The sequence below is a fragment of the Mirounga angustirostris genome, unplaced genomic scaffold (assembly GCF_029215605.1).
Source record: "Mirounga angustirostris isolate CCGP_5_RB_7025 unplaced genomic scaffold, mMirAng1.0.hap1 SCAF_3, whole genome shotgun sequence".
NCBI lineage: Eukaryota > Metazoa > Chordata > Mammalia > Carnivora > Phocidae > Mirounga > Mirounga angustirostris.
Genome location: NW_026991711.1, coordinates 165,621,466 through 165,636,358, shown reverse-complemented (window position 1 = coordinate 165,636,358; position 14,893 = coordinate 165,621,466). Strand labels below are relative to the sequence as shown.

The following is a 14,893-nucleotide window of genomic DNA, read 5'->3' as shown; positions in this document are numbered from 1 at the left end:
CCAACATCTATAAGACAGTCGGTTCACCTGCAGATACTCCTATGCCCATTGCTCTACTGTGGTCTCTTCTGGGGGCCTGAATCCTGTGATTTTGCAGAACACAGCCTTGATTTTACAGCCCAGAGAACAGAGCCTTTGAAAGTGGGACCGCACTTCTCTGAGGCTTCCCTTTTAAAGCCTGGATGGGAAAAAAAAAAAAAAAAAAAAAAAAAATCACCGCGAAGAGGCACAGCCCCAGGCCAAACACTGTCACACTGCGAAGGTCAAGAGAGGGTCAGGAGAAAAACGGATATTGAAAGGCCACCTGGAGAGCAGGGCTCTGCCTGTCACCCCGCCCCACCCTGCCATCTCGCACCTGGGGGGTCGGGAGGCAGGATGGTGGGAGGAGACAAAGCCAAGGTTCCACTTTCCAATCACCCCAAATGCTGCTTATCAAAGGGATTTTGACTCCGAGGTGGTAGAGCCATAGGGAGCATGGAACGGGGAAGGTATAATATGGCTAAAAGCTGCTTTAATAAAGCACAGGGCTGGGTCTGAGCTTCACTCTCCATAAATCAAAGGGCGACACCATGGCTCTCTCTGAAGATCAGCAAGACAATGCATTGTGGGGCTGGGGCGGCTCTTAAATCTAATCGACAGCTCTTTGAGCTAAAATACGGCGGGGACTGGAGGATGGAGGTGGCTGCATGCTGGAAAATATCCTAAGGAGCACGCACATTTCCCAGGTGATAAGAATGCTGAGCGGTTCGGAGCCGAGAAGCCTTGGAAAACAATTAGCCGGAGAAGCAAGATAACCTGTTGAAATTATGGCCCTGCACTTCACTGCTCTTAATAAATTTCCTGGCAGCCTCCTTCCACCTCAGAGTCCTGGTCTGTTTATACCTTTAGTAGTTGGGGGAATTAAGTCATCAAAGTTTCATCTACCTGTCTGACTTCAGCCAGAAGTACAACTGATTTGCCTGGATACCTTTCAAAACTGCTGTCTACATAGATTATAATTTAATATATAGTGGAACTAACAACACAAGGCTGCCTGTTTCTTGAGTCTCAAATGTCAAAATCTGCATTTACATGTTCTGAATTTTCTTCAACGGTGCACACACTTTAGATAGTAATCACCATGGAGGCCTTGAAGAATTAAAAGAAATTGCACTGAGATTTGCTTTTAATCTCCATGGGGGTAGCAAGGAGAATCGTGGGCCCAGAGCTGGATTTACTAGCCACTTGACTAGCCACAGCTGTTCTTAGTCTCTTGGGGCCTCAGTTTTCTCATCTGTAAAATGGGTTTAGAGTGCGCACTTTGCTGATGTGAAGAAAAAATGAGCTGAATGTAGGGAAAGCAACTATCACAGCTCCTGGACACTCAATAAATATTAGCTCTCTCCTCTTTAGTAAGAGCTGCTGATTTGATGAATTTTCCAGTTCAGTTTGCATAGTGCTTTCATTTGGGCTGGTTTTAGGTAAACACTCTTGTGAAGTGATCCCCCCCCCACCAAGTGCCGAAGTCGCTGGAGTCCCTAAGTCACTTTTTCTTGTGGGGTCTGAAATCCCAAAGGCAAGTTCTTGATTCAAGGCTCTGTTTTCTCATGGAGTTTGAGGATGAAATGAGATAAATTATGAAAATCATTTAGGCCAGGATCTGGCACTTGCTAGGCACTGAATAATATTAGTCACTATCAGTATTAACCTCCCATCCTCCCACCCCCATCACACAACCTGTATTCCTCCTTGCTCCCAAATCACACATAGTTGGAGGGTTCCTGTCTCTGTGCGGATGCTTGTGTTCTCTTCTGTAGCTGGAATGCCAATACCCTTCCTTGTCGGGCCTGTTGACATTCTTCGCATCCTTTAGGCCGCTTCGGATGTCATGTCTTCCATAAAACTGACCCAATCCTGTGCACACCCAAAGTCAGAAGTCAGGCTTTTTTTGTAGTAGACACCTCCCATGAGCGCTCACCACCGTCAGCCTTGAGTTTTGGTCCTTTGTGTACACGCAGGTCCTCGAGGGCAGAATCCAAGCCCTGTCCACGTCTGGGATCCTCTGCAGCGTTTTGCAATGTTTGACCTGAAGTAGCTGTTGGGCTACAATCGAATCTCACTTTATTTTTGTACTTCTTATTTCATGGATGAGACAGAAGAGCTACAAAGTCCAGGGTTGTTAGGTTTCAGTTAAAACTATTTTTCTATGGTGTCACACACTGATTATTGTGCAGCAAACTTAGGTATGTGGGCTTGTTTGGGGAGAGGCAGTTACAAGCAGCCGGATAAAGCTTCGGTGGAAAGGATGATCATTGACCGTTAAACATTGACTGCGGAAGCACCTCTCCTCCTCTTCCAGAGGAAAGGGGCCATGCCTGATGACCTCTGAGAGGCCCATGATTAGGAAGGCACAGGTATGATGTACATTGGGCCACAGGCCCAGGAAGGAGGCGAGGCACCCGCCCACACTGCAAAGCAGAGAGCCCACTCAGGAGGTGGCCACCGAGTGCCAGGAACATCATAGGAGTTTCTCAAAACATACTTCATGAATAAAGAGAAAGTCAGCTTTCTCCTTTGGGTGGCCCTCAATTGCCTGGTTGGCTTTTCATGCCTCAGTTTCTCCAGGTGTAAAATAAGTATGAACCTGATGTTCTTTGACTCCATGAGAAGCAAAAATGACTGTGATCATGAAATATTCAGCATGCACTGTAAACAGTAATTAGTGAGAATAAACATGGCCACGAACAAAGAAATCTCAACCGTCAAGACACTTATAAAGTAATCTCTGGTTCCTTTGGATACGCCTGAAGAGAGTTCATTAAATTTTTATTTCAGTACCATTGTAGGTAGGACTCAGTTTCCTTACAGAGTCAGGGAGCCCTCCAGTTCCCCACCTACAGTTGTTGAAAGGAACAAGTAATGCAAAGCTCTTGCCTAAAATCCAAGGAATTATACAATAATAATAGTAATCATCTGTCACTAAAAGTATTTCCATCTTAGTAGGTTGCAAGTAATACATTTTCTCTTTACTTAAGTCTCTCTTTACTCTCTAAATAATGCATTACCCACTGCATTTACAATTTCCTAGGCTGCTTCGTGTTTTAAATTAGAATCTGGCCTGCCCATGTGAACTAACACCTTCTACCTCAGGAATCATACTGGGCGATCTTTCACAACAACACTTGGAGATTTATGGCTTGGGCTGCCAGGTGGACCGTCAGCGACGCACAGCAATTCAGCAAAAGAACCCTCACACCTCATTTCTTCATTCAAATGAATTCAGCAAATATTTCTCGAGTATTGAGACCCAGGTCTCGAGACCCAGGCAATGTGTTACAAGTACGATACTCTTCAGAAGGCCACATAGACATGGAAAGTAATCATCGTAATAGAGGTAATAAAAATTTTATTGAGGATCTGAGGAAAGTATCTCGGTGTCATTCAGGATGGAATTGCCTAGTGTGGCTCAGGAGGAGGGCTGTGGCGAGGTTGGTTGCAGATAACTGAATCCCTTCGAGCGGACCGAAAAGGGACTTAATGTGGAAAGTTAGGTGCTTGCAGAATTCTTTGAAGGGCTAGAGAAGCCAGCTCTAGGCGGGCCTTCTAGGAGGACAGCTCTGAACAGCCTTACAGAACTGGCTCACCGAGGAAGTGGCGACCTTTTCGAAGGTCGGAAGATGCCCGACCGTTGGCACAGAATCACATTGCCCCAGCGGGGATCCATGCTCACATGATGGGTGGCCCTCATACAGGCTCTCGACCCCCAGGAAGCGAGGGGCCGGACATTCTTACAGGAAATCAGATGCCTCTGTCACCCTGATTGCCAGCAGTAGCATGCCTGGTCCTCGGTTCCATCCTCTGGAGTGTTTGGCCTGATCATAGGAGCTGGGCCTCACATGGAACCACGGCCGTAAGGGAAGGCGGGGAAATGTGGTCTCCAGGGCGAGTAGCCCGGCCCCGCAGTAGGTCCTGCTACAAGAGGGTGGGAGGGATGTGAGGCCGCCAATCTCCTGTTCCTGCCTTGAAGTCTTCATAAAGAGCTGCTGGATCCGGGCCTCGAGGGAATGAATGAGGATCCATAGATGAAGGGCACTTTGAGCAGCTATGTTTATTGTGTGTTGCCATGGTACAGAGCTGGGAAATGCACACGTGGCTCAAATAAATAAAAGTAATTTGGAAATAACAGTAGCACAGAATATAAAGCTGGGAGCAGCAAGATGTGAAGGGGTGGCACAGGGGACTGATTCTGGAGGGCTTGGGTCTTTCAACTTTAGGCTGTAAGTATGAGGGAGCCACAGAAAGGTTTTAAGGAGCGAGTGTGTACCTGTGTGTGTGAGCATATTTGTGTGCATGAGTATACGTGCAAATGTGGGGCAAGGATTAATTTTCCTTGACTGCCGGGTATGTATCTACAGTGGAGCGCTGGTAAACGTTGAACAACGGCCTCTCCAGAGGGGAAAGAAAAAGTCTCCGTTTGAGGCCATGCTGATAACTGTGTTGTAAATGCCTCCCACACGGCCTGTGTCAAACTACCAAGGTGGCATCACTTGACATGGCGTTGGGGAGAGATGTGGACAGTGGGCTCTCGGGAGCTGGCTTAAACGGATTCTGGAACCCCTGTATATGTCATGTGAGTTAATTCTCAAAACAAGCCCCTAAGCTGTGGAGGGGTTCCATTTCACAAATGGTGAAGTCGAGGCCTAAAGAGATCAGTATTTACACAACTAATTAGCGCTTGAATCTGGTCTTAGATCCAGGTCTGCCTGTTTTCAAAACCAACATCTTTCAATAAACCTATGCTGCCTCTGGAAGAATAGCATATGTGGTCTGATCTCCACTTCCACTAAAGTCCTTTGGCAGACTAGAGCAGAAGCTGGTACGGTAGCATGAAAGAGTTCTGGACAGTATATAAGCAAATGGGTATGTACGTGTTCCAATCAAATTGTATTCGCCAATGCAGGTGCTGAGTCTGTATAGTATAGAGGCGTTTGGGAAGGAAGCATGGTCAGAAGTAGGAGATCAGCGAGAAGGCTAGTGAAGAGGCTGGGTGAGAAGCAAGAGGCTGAGCCAAGGCAGGATGTCAGGAAGCATGGACAGATTGGGTTCAATGGCTGGCCTTCCAACGTATCAGATGGGGATGGGTGGGAGGAAGGGGCGGAGTCGTAAATAGGAAGTCAAGGATCATTTCCAGATTTCTGGTTTATAGCTGTGAACATGGGGGGAATTTTGGCCAGGACAGAATCGTGAGAGGCAGGTTTCTTTGGAGAGAGCTTTTGCTTTCAGTTGGAGTGTGTTGAGTCCAAATGGCCTGTGGAAAGCTCAAGTGGGCATGAGCAGTGGGAAAATGGAAATGCATGTGCCTGGGAGATAGCTCTGAGCTGGAGACTGTGAGCAAATCTCTCCAGAGATGGTAGCTGAAATCTTGGCTGTGAATGAACTTGCCAGAGAGTCTGGGGAGGTCTGAGAACAAGCCAATAAAGAAGCTTGGGAAACAGGGATGGTCACAAGGAGAACCCACTCAGAATCATGTTTCCATAGGCAAGGTAAGAGTGTTGCCAGCATGAGAGAGGAGGGGTCAGCGGTGGCGGATGCTGTGATGAGATGCCCAGATCCCACCTCAAGAATGAAGGACAATTTCGGGCACCTGGGTGGCTCAGTCAATTAAGCATCCAACTCTTGATTTCAGCTCAGGTCATGATCTCAGGGTCGCAGGATCGAACCCCGTGTTGGACTCCATGCTTAGTGGAGAGTCTGCTTGGAATTCTCTACCCCTCCCCTACCTCAAATAAATAAATAAATCTTTTTTTTTAAGATTTTATTTATTTATTTGACAGAGAGAGACACAGCGAGAGAGGGAACACAAGCAGGGGGAGCGAGAGAGGGAGAAGCAGGGCTCGACCCCAGGACCCTGGGATCACCACCTGAGCCAAAGGCAGACGCTTAACGACTAAGCCACCCACGTGCCCCACAAATAAATAAATCTTAAAAAAAATAAGAAAGAAAGAAAGAACAATGTTCCCAACCTCTGTGAATACCTCTCAAAGATCGTCCCCAGCTGTCAGCCCCCTTTGGGGATTGCCTCACCTGAAGAGAACTGCCCGGTTCTGGGTCCCACCTCCTTCCCGGAAGTAGCCGATACCCACTGACCAACACAGTGGTATAAAGGCCCAGCTTCCTGGTCCCAAGTTGGGACAAGTCTGAAGGGCCACTGTAGCTCCAGGGTTCCCTGTGGAGTTGGCTGAGGCCTAAGCTGGGAGCACATCACTGCTCAGCTTCTCCCTCTGCCCAGCCCTGCTTTCTTGCTCTGCCTTCTGTGGGTACTGAGCCCAAGTACACTCTCAAACAAACAGCCTGCTTTCTCATCTCCATCTTACACGTGTTTTTTGGGAGCCTGGCATATGACAGAGGTTTTCTCCTCATGTCCTCTGCCCTGTGACGTTGCTGTTCAAGGGTGATCAGGACCATGCCAACCTATTCATTCATCACATCCTAAAACAAACATGTGGGGAGTGAAAACCAACACTCTGGTGTCTTACTGACTGAATAAAGCTTTATTTTAATGCAAAATAAAATGAGAAAAATTTATATATTCATATATAACAACATCCAAAATGTTTTCTGTGGTACAAATGGGATCATCCTAAAAAGTCTGTAAAGAATTCATTCGCCGCCCCCGTATGCCAAAATATGATTTCACATAATTTATCTTCAGAACTTATGAACAGACTTGGTGTCATAAAAGCACAGGAAAACACTAGAAGAAGTGACTGTATACACAGTGGGGTTTGTTTTTATGTTCCAGTAGTAAACAGCACAGCAGTCTGCATCAAGGGAAGAGAACACTCTTCCAGAGCTGAGTCAGCAGTCTTTGGGGTTAGTTCACTCGGCACTCCAGGCTGGGGAGTTAAGCCCATCTTTAAAAGTCAGGCGCTGTGTGATTCTATTACTATTTAAGGACATGAGGGAGAAAAGAGTTTCCCTTAGAAGTAGTAGCTGCATATGAGATTCTAGGCTTATTTTAGATATCTACCTTTTATTCTCCTCTTTTTTTCAGAGAGGTGACTTTGTAGGGATACCTTATGGAGACTCCTCTTTCTGGTCTCATTGTGGCATCATTTCCCACTAAGTCGGTGTGAACTAGTAGTGCAGAGAAATACTCCTGTGGCTGTTTCTGGATCCAACTCCCCCCCCCCCCCCACCTAATTGCACGAAATCTGGACTTTTTGTTGCTCCTGGACTCAGAAAGCAGTAGGGTGTCTACCCAATTTAGCACCAATTTGAAGGCGGTTCATTGCGGATTTCAGAGTTTAATGTCTATGGGAGTTTTATAGACACACATTCCGATCCAAACTCTGCAGACCTCTCTAACCCCTGAAAGGCTAAGATGTTTCTCCAAAGAAAGCAAATGCTGGGGTTATAGGTTAGGGGAACAAATGCTCTTTGAAGGCTGGATCCTTATGCATATAGACTCTATGCATGTTGTCGGGTACCTTTCCTTCTGAAGATAGTTCAACAAGTTCACGAATCTTTAAAGGGAATAATGAACCATGTTTTAATTTTATTTAGTTGGTGGCACAAATAAAGGTACAATGAAGTCACACACCTCCTTTATCGGGCAGCAGGCAGTTTGCTCCATGGGGTGACAGTGGGTCTGTGGGTCTCATCACACTCTTGATCATAAGATCTTTGCTCCATGCTGTCCTGTGGGGTCAATGCACGTTGACCTACAAATCTAAGAGTAACGAGCTTCACGGTAATTTTATTTTCCAATTTCTGTTTGTTACTCAATTATGATTTAAGAAGGTGCTCCTGTCTTTGGGATTGCCTTTCATCCATTGATTAATATTGTGGGGAAACAATTTTCTACCAAGAGTGATATTGCCATAGTCCAATGGCGCATGGGGTTAACGAGATGCAGTGTTTCCCTCCCTGGCAGAGGACTGAATTCTCCTGCACCTCAAAGTTTTCCTATTTCTCCTCCTGCAGAAAGGGATAAAACAGAGCTCCATCAAATATCTAGTGACTCAAGGCCAAAACATCATCACCAAAAACATTTCAAGTCCCCAGTGACCCAGCGGTCAGATCAGGAGCCAGGTGGGTGTATGTTGGGGGGTTTGCCGCTTGCTCACGATGTCACTCTGTTCCGGGGGTTATTATATTCTGGGCGACAAGCAGACACCTGGTTGTGTCTTTCCAAGACCATAAATTAACCAGGAACTACTTCCTGCTACTGGGCACCTGCTGATTACAGCCTGATCTTCTAAATACTCTAAACAACCTGTTCTCCTAGAGCCTGGGAAAGAGTTCTACAACTTCTGGGTGGTGACAGTGGGGGACTGGGACACAGGAATTTATAAAGCTTACATTCAAACTGCTCTTCATTGTGGCTTGGCTTGACAGCGCCTCTGTGATACACATTGGGCATGTGTTATACTTCAAGCAAGAAAAGAAAACTGCTCTCATCTATTTTTTGTCCACTTTAACAGTACCTTCGCATCCCTGGCTGCCCCCTCAGGATTAACAAGTGTTTTATTGACTTTGTGTACAACACGAACCCATGTTTTGAGCAGCTTGCCCTGAGCCTGGAAGCTGGAGGTATTGTGCTCCCAAGGTGGCAACGTGGTGAAAACATGGGCGTTCTTCCTACAAGAGCCCCTGCTCCAACATGCACAGAATATCTCACCTTCTCGCACTGCCTCTGGCTGACCCTCATGTGGTCTTGGCCTTAATCCAGAAGGAGACTTCTGGACTGGCTACGTCCAATAGCCTAGAGAAATTTGGTTCAACTATGCAACAGACCGAAGAGCTGATTTTTAATGCTCCCCAACACGTTGCATTTCCCTCACTTCATCATTTTCTTCCGGAAAGTTTATTCAGTCTGAGGGGAAAGTGTCATTCAGGATGTTGGCAGAGAAGCCCCGTAGCTCACCTGCACTCACCTCTGGGTGATCAGGGCACAAGACCGTCAACCTCCTTGCACAAACTGCCGAACAGCGTAAGGTGCTGGCTCAAGAGAGATGGCAGATGGCCCAAACCAACTTGACAAGTCTATTTTTTAAGAGGGCCATAAGTAAATTGTAGTTTAGAAAATGATACCTCTTAAAGTCCAGTAAATAACAAGTATTTATGTCTAAAACCAGCAGTTGCTTCATTCCTGGTAACGCAACTCTATTTTAAATAAAAAAAATAAAAGACTAAACTGGGCTGGATACTCTGTATATTCCATAATACTATAATTTGTTAAACCCTGTCAGTCAGAGGTATTCTAATCTCAGCCAAAATATATCTACATTGAACTCAAGACTTTCATTTATTTATTTTCCCCCCGGAGGGAATGGAGAAGGAGCAGTAAAGGCTTTAAGTCTCTTAAGCATCACTGAACAATTCAAGCTTGCTGTTTTGCTGGTCCTCAGTCTTTTGTTGTGTTCTCATTTGGGGCAGTTTGGACGTTTTAGAAGTCCTGCTGGAATAAGTAGGAAATTACTGCAAAACTCAAAGGAAACGTGATGGGTTTTGGAGGGTGGGGTGTCAGCTTTTCAAAGCCCTAAGACCTTCTATTCCAATTGGAGATGCTGACCTCGGTGTTGCCCTGATTTTTGTTACTGAAATACAGCAGATAGATTAATGATCTGGTTTTATGCCTCTTTTCCTTTTCCTTCTGATTTCCCCCCCCCTTTTATTGCTTTCCCCGTCAAACTTTTCAGAAAGCATTTTTATCTTACATTCTCCATACCAGTCATCACATGCCTTCACACACACTTGCACACGCAAGCACAAACACACACACGGTCAGTCACTGCCACCTCCTGCCTCCTGGTTATCAACCCCAAAGGCCACAGTCAGCCCCTCCCTGTCCCCAGTGCAGATGGCACGGTTTGGCATTGACTGTGCCGTGAATTGGCGTCTCCAGAGCATCGCTTCCTGTGTGACCTAAGCAGCGGGCCCTCTCTTTCCCAACTACATTTTAGCCCTCAAGTGGGATCCTGAAAGTAGAGGCCCCGGTTATGATAATTACAGGCAGGAGATTTGGGGATGATTCTGAAACTGGATATCTCTGTGCTGTCGTGCCTGGGATTTGCGGGGAAGGAAGGTGAGGACCACGGAATTTTTGGCCCTCTTAACCCGGTCCTCAGAATATATTCCTTCTGGAAGCCCTGACTGGCTTTGCACATTCTCCCAGGACACTAATACTGCTTTCATATCTTATTTTTTTTTTAATATAAAAAGCAAGGAAATATAAAATAGTTATACCAAATGAGTGGTACTGGGAGCCTGAGAAATTCTGCAAATAGGGAAATGCAGCCTTCCTCTGGGTATAAACATTTCAAGGAGATCACGAGTCACGTTTGCTGTTGCTTTGTTTTCTCAGTGAAAAACTACTCATTTCAGATGCCCGTGTTCGCAGCCACTCTGCAGACTTAACAGCTTTCGTAAGGGGGCCGAGGCGGAGCCTCTGAGATGGCCTCCGCACTGCCAATTCGATGAGGCTCGTGTGCACCAGGGAGGCCCCAGGTGCGGTGTCTCCATTGTTATTTGCCCGTCCGCTCTCACTGATCTGAACAATTCTAAATGTACTTCAACTCTCTGGCAGTACTGTCTTTATGAGCCCTGTCCTCTCTCTTCCTTGTGATCCCCCTGCCCTCCTGTCCCCTCCTTTTCCCCTCTGGTCAGCAGTCCAGTGTTGCAACCTCGGTGAGAAAAACCTATCTATACCACGGAGAATTCCGAACAGAGGAAGGCCTGAAAGTCTAGGAAGGGCAAAGGTGATGTCACCCATCTCCCTTTCTGGGCTGGGCTGAGCTTGGTGGTATTCAGCTACACGGCTGCAGTCATGGGGTTCTTCTGCCTGGGATCCTGGGCTCGGTAGGGGTACTGGTCTGGGCTGCCCCCGCGGGGCCCTGGTCTACCCATTTCCTGATAGGCTGGCACTCTGTGGTGCTGAGGAGGGGAAGGTGGGACATCTTGTCGGAAGGGTCCTTTATGCTGGGGGGCTGGCGGAGGAGGGTAATACTGAGGGTACCGGAGGTCTGCAACCCTCAGATCCGGGGGGCGGGGGTAGCTCCCCTTGGGAGGATGCACGGGATGAGCCCCTGGGTAATATGGAAGCTCCCTTTCCTTGTAGAGCGCTCGAGGTGTTGCCGTCAGATAGTCTATAGGATCAGCTGGTCCTCCCCTGGAAAGAGAAGAACAGACACATATCAGTAGCTACTAAGCTGGCTGCCCAGCTGAAGACCCCACTCCTCAGCCTCCCGTGTAGTTTGGTGTGGTCAAAGACTAGGGCTGGCCCGTGGGGTGTGAATAGAAACGATGTGCACCCTTGAAAAGAAGAGGGTGAATTTTCTTCTTCCCCTCTCCTTCCTGCTGGCCATCGGAGTAGCCATTTTAAACCGCATGGAGGAAGCCACATGCTGAGGAAGGTCGAACAACAAGAGGGCAACGGCCCAAGTCCTTGATATCACGGAGCCCCCTGTCAGCCAGGACTGCTTATACTCAGATTGGTGCCGGAGAGAGAAAGCTACTTCTGCCTGGTTTATACCACCGGGTGGTGGCCTTCAGTATAGTGGCTCAGCTGGTTTTCTAAAGAAGGCAGACTTGGGCTCTGCTAAAGCTGCGATGATTTGACCCCGCCTCTACTCTTCCCTACATGACGGAAGCCTGTCACAGACACGGTGGTAGAAGTTTACAGGTTATTCAGAGTTACAGAGTTCCTGTGGACTGTCCTCACGTCTCTGCTCGGTCTGTGGGGTGCTGTTGACATGGGCCACGGTCTTGGTCTAACTCTGGTTAGCTTCTGTCACATTCCCCATGTGCCGTCCCCTCTCTACAGTTCCTAGAGAAAGTCCTAACCCAGAGCTGGGAATTATCCACCTAGAACTTGATCTGAAGCAATTCTATCAGTAAGCCAAGAAGCACCACCAGGCCAGGAGCAGAGAGGGAAGAGCCGAGCCAGCTGGAAGCTGCATTGTGTAATGAGTAGGCACACAGAACGGTCCAGGGCAAGAAGAAACACTCACAGAAAGTGACCCTGTCTGGATCTCTCTACTAAGACAACAAGCATCCTCTGATCTGTTTGCTATAACAGAAGCAATACGTCTTTAAACAACGTACAGATGACTGCATCTTATCTAGCCTGGGGTTAAACAGATGAGTTCTGTTTGCAGCTCTTAAAATCCCATAAACCTTCTGTGTGCATATTCGCCGGATCCTTCCCATTTTCTACTACTCTCCCGTTTATAATCTTTTTAAAGGAAAAGAAAAAGCAACAACAATAATTAATGAAAAGCTCTTCAATGTCAGAGTACAAATTGGGAGAACACTTGAAAGAAATGACAGAGCTGTAAGAATACCATGTCTGCGGTTAATCAAGCACTGTCGATGAGGGTCAGAATCACCCTGTAATCTGCAGAGTTTGATGTTAAAACAGCTCTGTAAGTTCCCCAAATCAATGAAGGTTTGACAGGCTCCAAGCTCTGGTACATGTGGAAAGTAGCTTGTGAACACATTCGTAACGATGAACAATAGCACTCTCTCCGTTTTGATGTCTTCATTTGGCTATGTATGATAATGAAGGATCCTCGAGCTTGGGGTAATTTAGTTAGAGTTTTCAGATAAAAAAATTAAATTGTTTGTGTACAGGTTATTATAGCATCAACCGCTATTATTCAGTGCAATTTGCTTTGCTCTATTTTAAATTGCCCATGACAAATACAGCACAAACGTATAATCTGTCACTCCAGCCCTGGGAAGTAAAGGATCAGGGTTACAGCTTCCCTTTCCTTTAGAATTTTATTTTTGATTTAGAAAACTTCCAGCATTCATTATATCTTTTGCCATAAGATATTTTAAGACCTCCCCCCATTTCTATTTCCTTTTGGTTCATGTTAGAGATTTCCGAAACACTTAAAAAAATACCCTAAACCCGTGCTTTCTCTCGAAGCCTACTGAAGCTATTTCTCTGCATGAAGTGAAACATGTGGTTTTTCTGCACTCATTTTAAGCCCTTGGGATAAATCACGGACACTTGCAACACACAGACATTATCTGCCTTAAAATGAACATACAACCAACGCTCCCTCCGGACCCTCTTAGCGGGATTGCTTCCTGTTTAAAATGGAAAGAGAGAAAGGAGGAATTCCAGGCCTTGGACTCTCAGGGTCCTGTGCTCTCCATGGAGATTTCTCTCCTTTAAAACAGAACATTATAAAAGACAGGCACACCTTGTTTTTTTATTTTTTTTTTTATTTTTGAAGAGACAACCCAGATCAAGTGGTGACGGGGCAGAATCCACCCTGAATGTTGCTGTGACAGCACGGGGGGGGGGGGGGCAGTTGTTATCTCTTCTCCCACACCTCACCCCTGAGACTCAACCACCTCTCCCAGGCTTCTTCCCCTGGGCAGATGGGGAAGAACTCTTGAGAGTTCTGTGGACCCATATCCCTTCCTCTGACGGGAGGTTTTACGGCTGGGAGTTTGCTTACATGTGGCAGAAACCAAGTGAGGTAGCTGTTCTTTGTCAAGAAATGAAATCATGGAAACTGTCTTTTCCCGGAGAACTCATCAAAACAGTTATTGTTTTTAATTTTTCATACTGAAGAAAAACAATGAACTGGCCTATAAAAACACTGTTTAAGGTTCAAAGAGTGCTAGAAGAATTTTCCTTCTTTGATGGGGGGGGCGCTGCAGTTGTTTATAATAACTTTTTCCTCAAAACTGAGCATTTCCTATAGACTTCTGCCAGAGCAACTTTTTTTTTTTTTTTTTTTAAAGATTTTATTTATTTATTTGACAGAGAAAGACACAGCGAGAGAGGGAACACAAGCGGGGGAGTGGGAGAGGGAGAAGCAGGCTCCCCGCTGAGCCGGGAGCCTGATGTGGGACTTGATCCCAGGACCCTGGGATCATGACCTGAGCTGAAGGCAGTCGCTTAACCGACTGAGCCACCCAGGCGCCCTGCCACAGCAACTTCTAAGGGCTGGTGAATATTGTGTGTGTGTATGTGCGCACACACAGACCCCCTGACAGAGACACACACACCCACAAGAATGATTTTTAAACAGGAAAAAAATAAAGTCCTCCTCATTAACTTGTTAAGATATAGAAAGAAGAACAAGGAGCTGAAATTTTAGCTTTGTTGATCTTGAATTTCCCTTTTGTATATTTGGGTGAAATTTAGTGTTTGTAGGAAAGCACAAAAACCAGTCCATTCTGAGTCCTAAGAAATGCTTATCATGGCGACCGGTGTTGCACGTTACCGGCCAACTCTGAGAAATCCAGGGGCAGCTTCCTCCAGAGACTATGATGAAAACAAGGACCCAAACAGCAAATGTATCAGTACTTCCAGACCCCTCGTTTTGCAGGTGACCTCATGAGTTTTATTTGTATGTATTACTAATTTTCTTAAAAATACTTTCAATTGAAACATCTCACTCAGGAACCATATTTACCTACAGAAGAAGAACGAGTCTGTGTTTGCTTTCTTTATATACCTCTTTGAGGAGGCGATCATGAAAATATCTTTACTTTTAAAATTTTGTTGTTTTTTTTTTCCCACATTTTTCACGGTTTACTCCTTTTCCTATTTTATTCTTGATTAGGCTCATTTCTGGAGGCCAAAAGGCTTCAGCTTTTGATTGGAAAACTCATAGGAACTCTCTCAGTTACGCGGTTTCCAATCACATAGGTGCAGATGCATGCAATAATGACTGCTAACCTTTAAGCCTAAACATGACAAGGTTGTATGGTGTTGATATGTGAAGAAGCAATAACAATCACTTTCTTTACATGAGATTCTCTTCTTTTTGCCAGTTCAGTATGTCACTATTTTTCATTGAGCAAAAAAGGGGCTGAAAACCAGAGGCTAAGCAGGTCAGATAGCCAGCCCCCGGTACCAACAGTCTTCACTCTATGGAAGGAT

The 14,893-nt window shown here is 46.0% G+C and overlaps 1 protein-coding gene across 5 annotated transcripts in view; it reads right to left on the bottom strand.

The window, feature by feature from the left end:
* Positions 1–6,979: 6,979 nt before the first annotated feature.
* Positions 6,980–14,893, bottom strand: part of PARD3B (par-3 family cell polarity regulator beta) — a 1,000,807-nt gene continuing 992,893 nt past the window's right edge. For all 5 annotated transcript variants that reach the window (XM_064586958.1, XM_064586957.1, XM_064586959.1 and 2 more), the window contains one exon: positions 6,980–11,152. In XM_064586958.1, the coding sequence (XP_064443028.1) occupies positions 10,795–11,152 (358 nt within the window). In that variant the 3' untranslated portion in view covers positions 6,980–10,794. The remainder of the gene's footprint in view (positions 11,153–14,893) is intronic.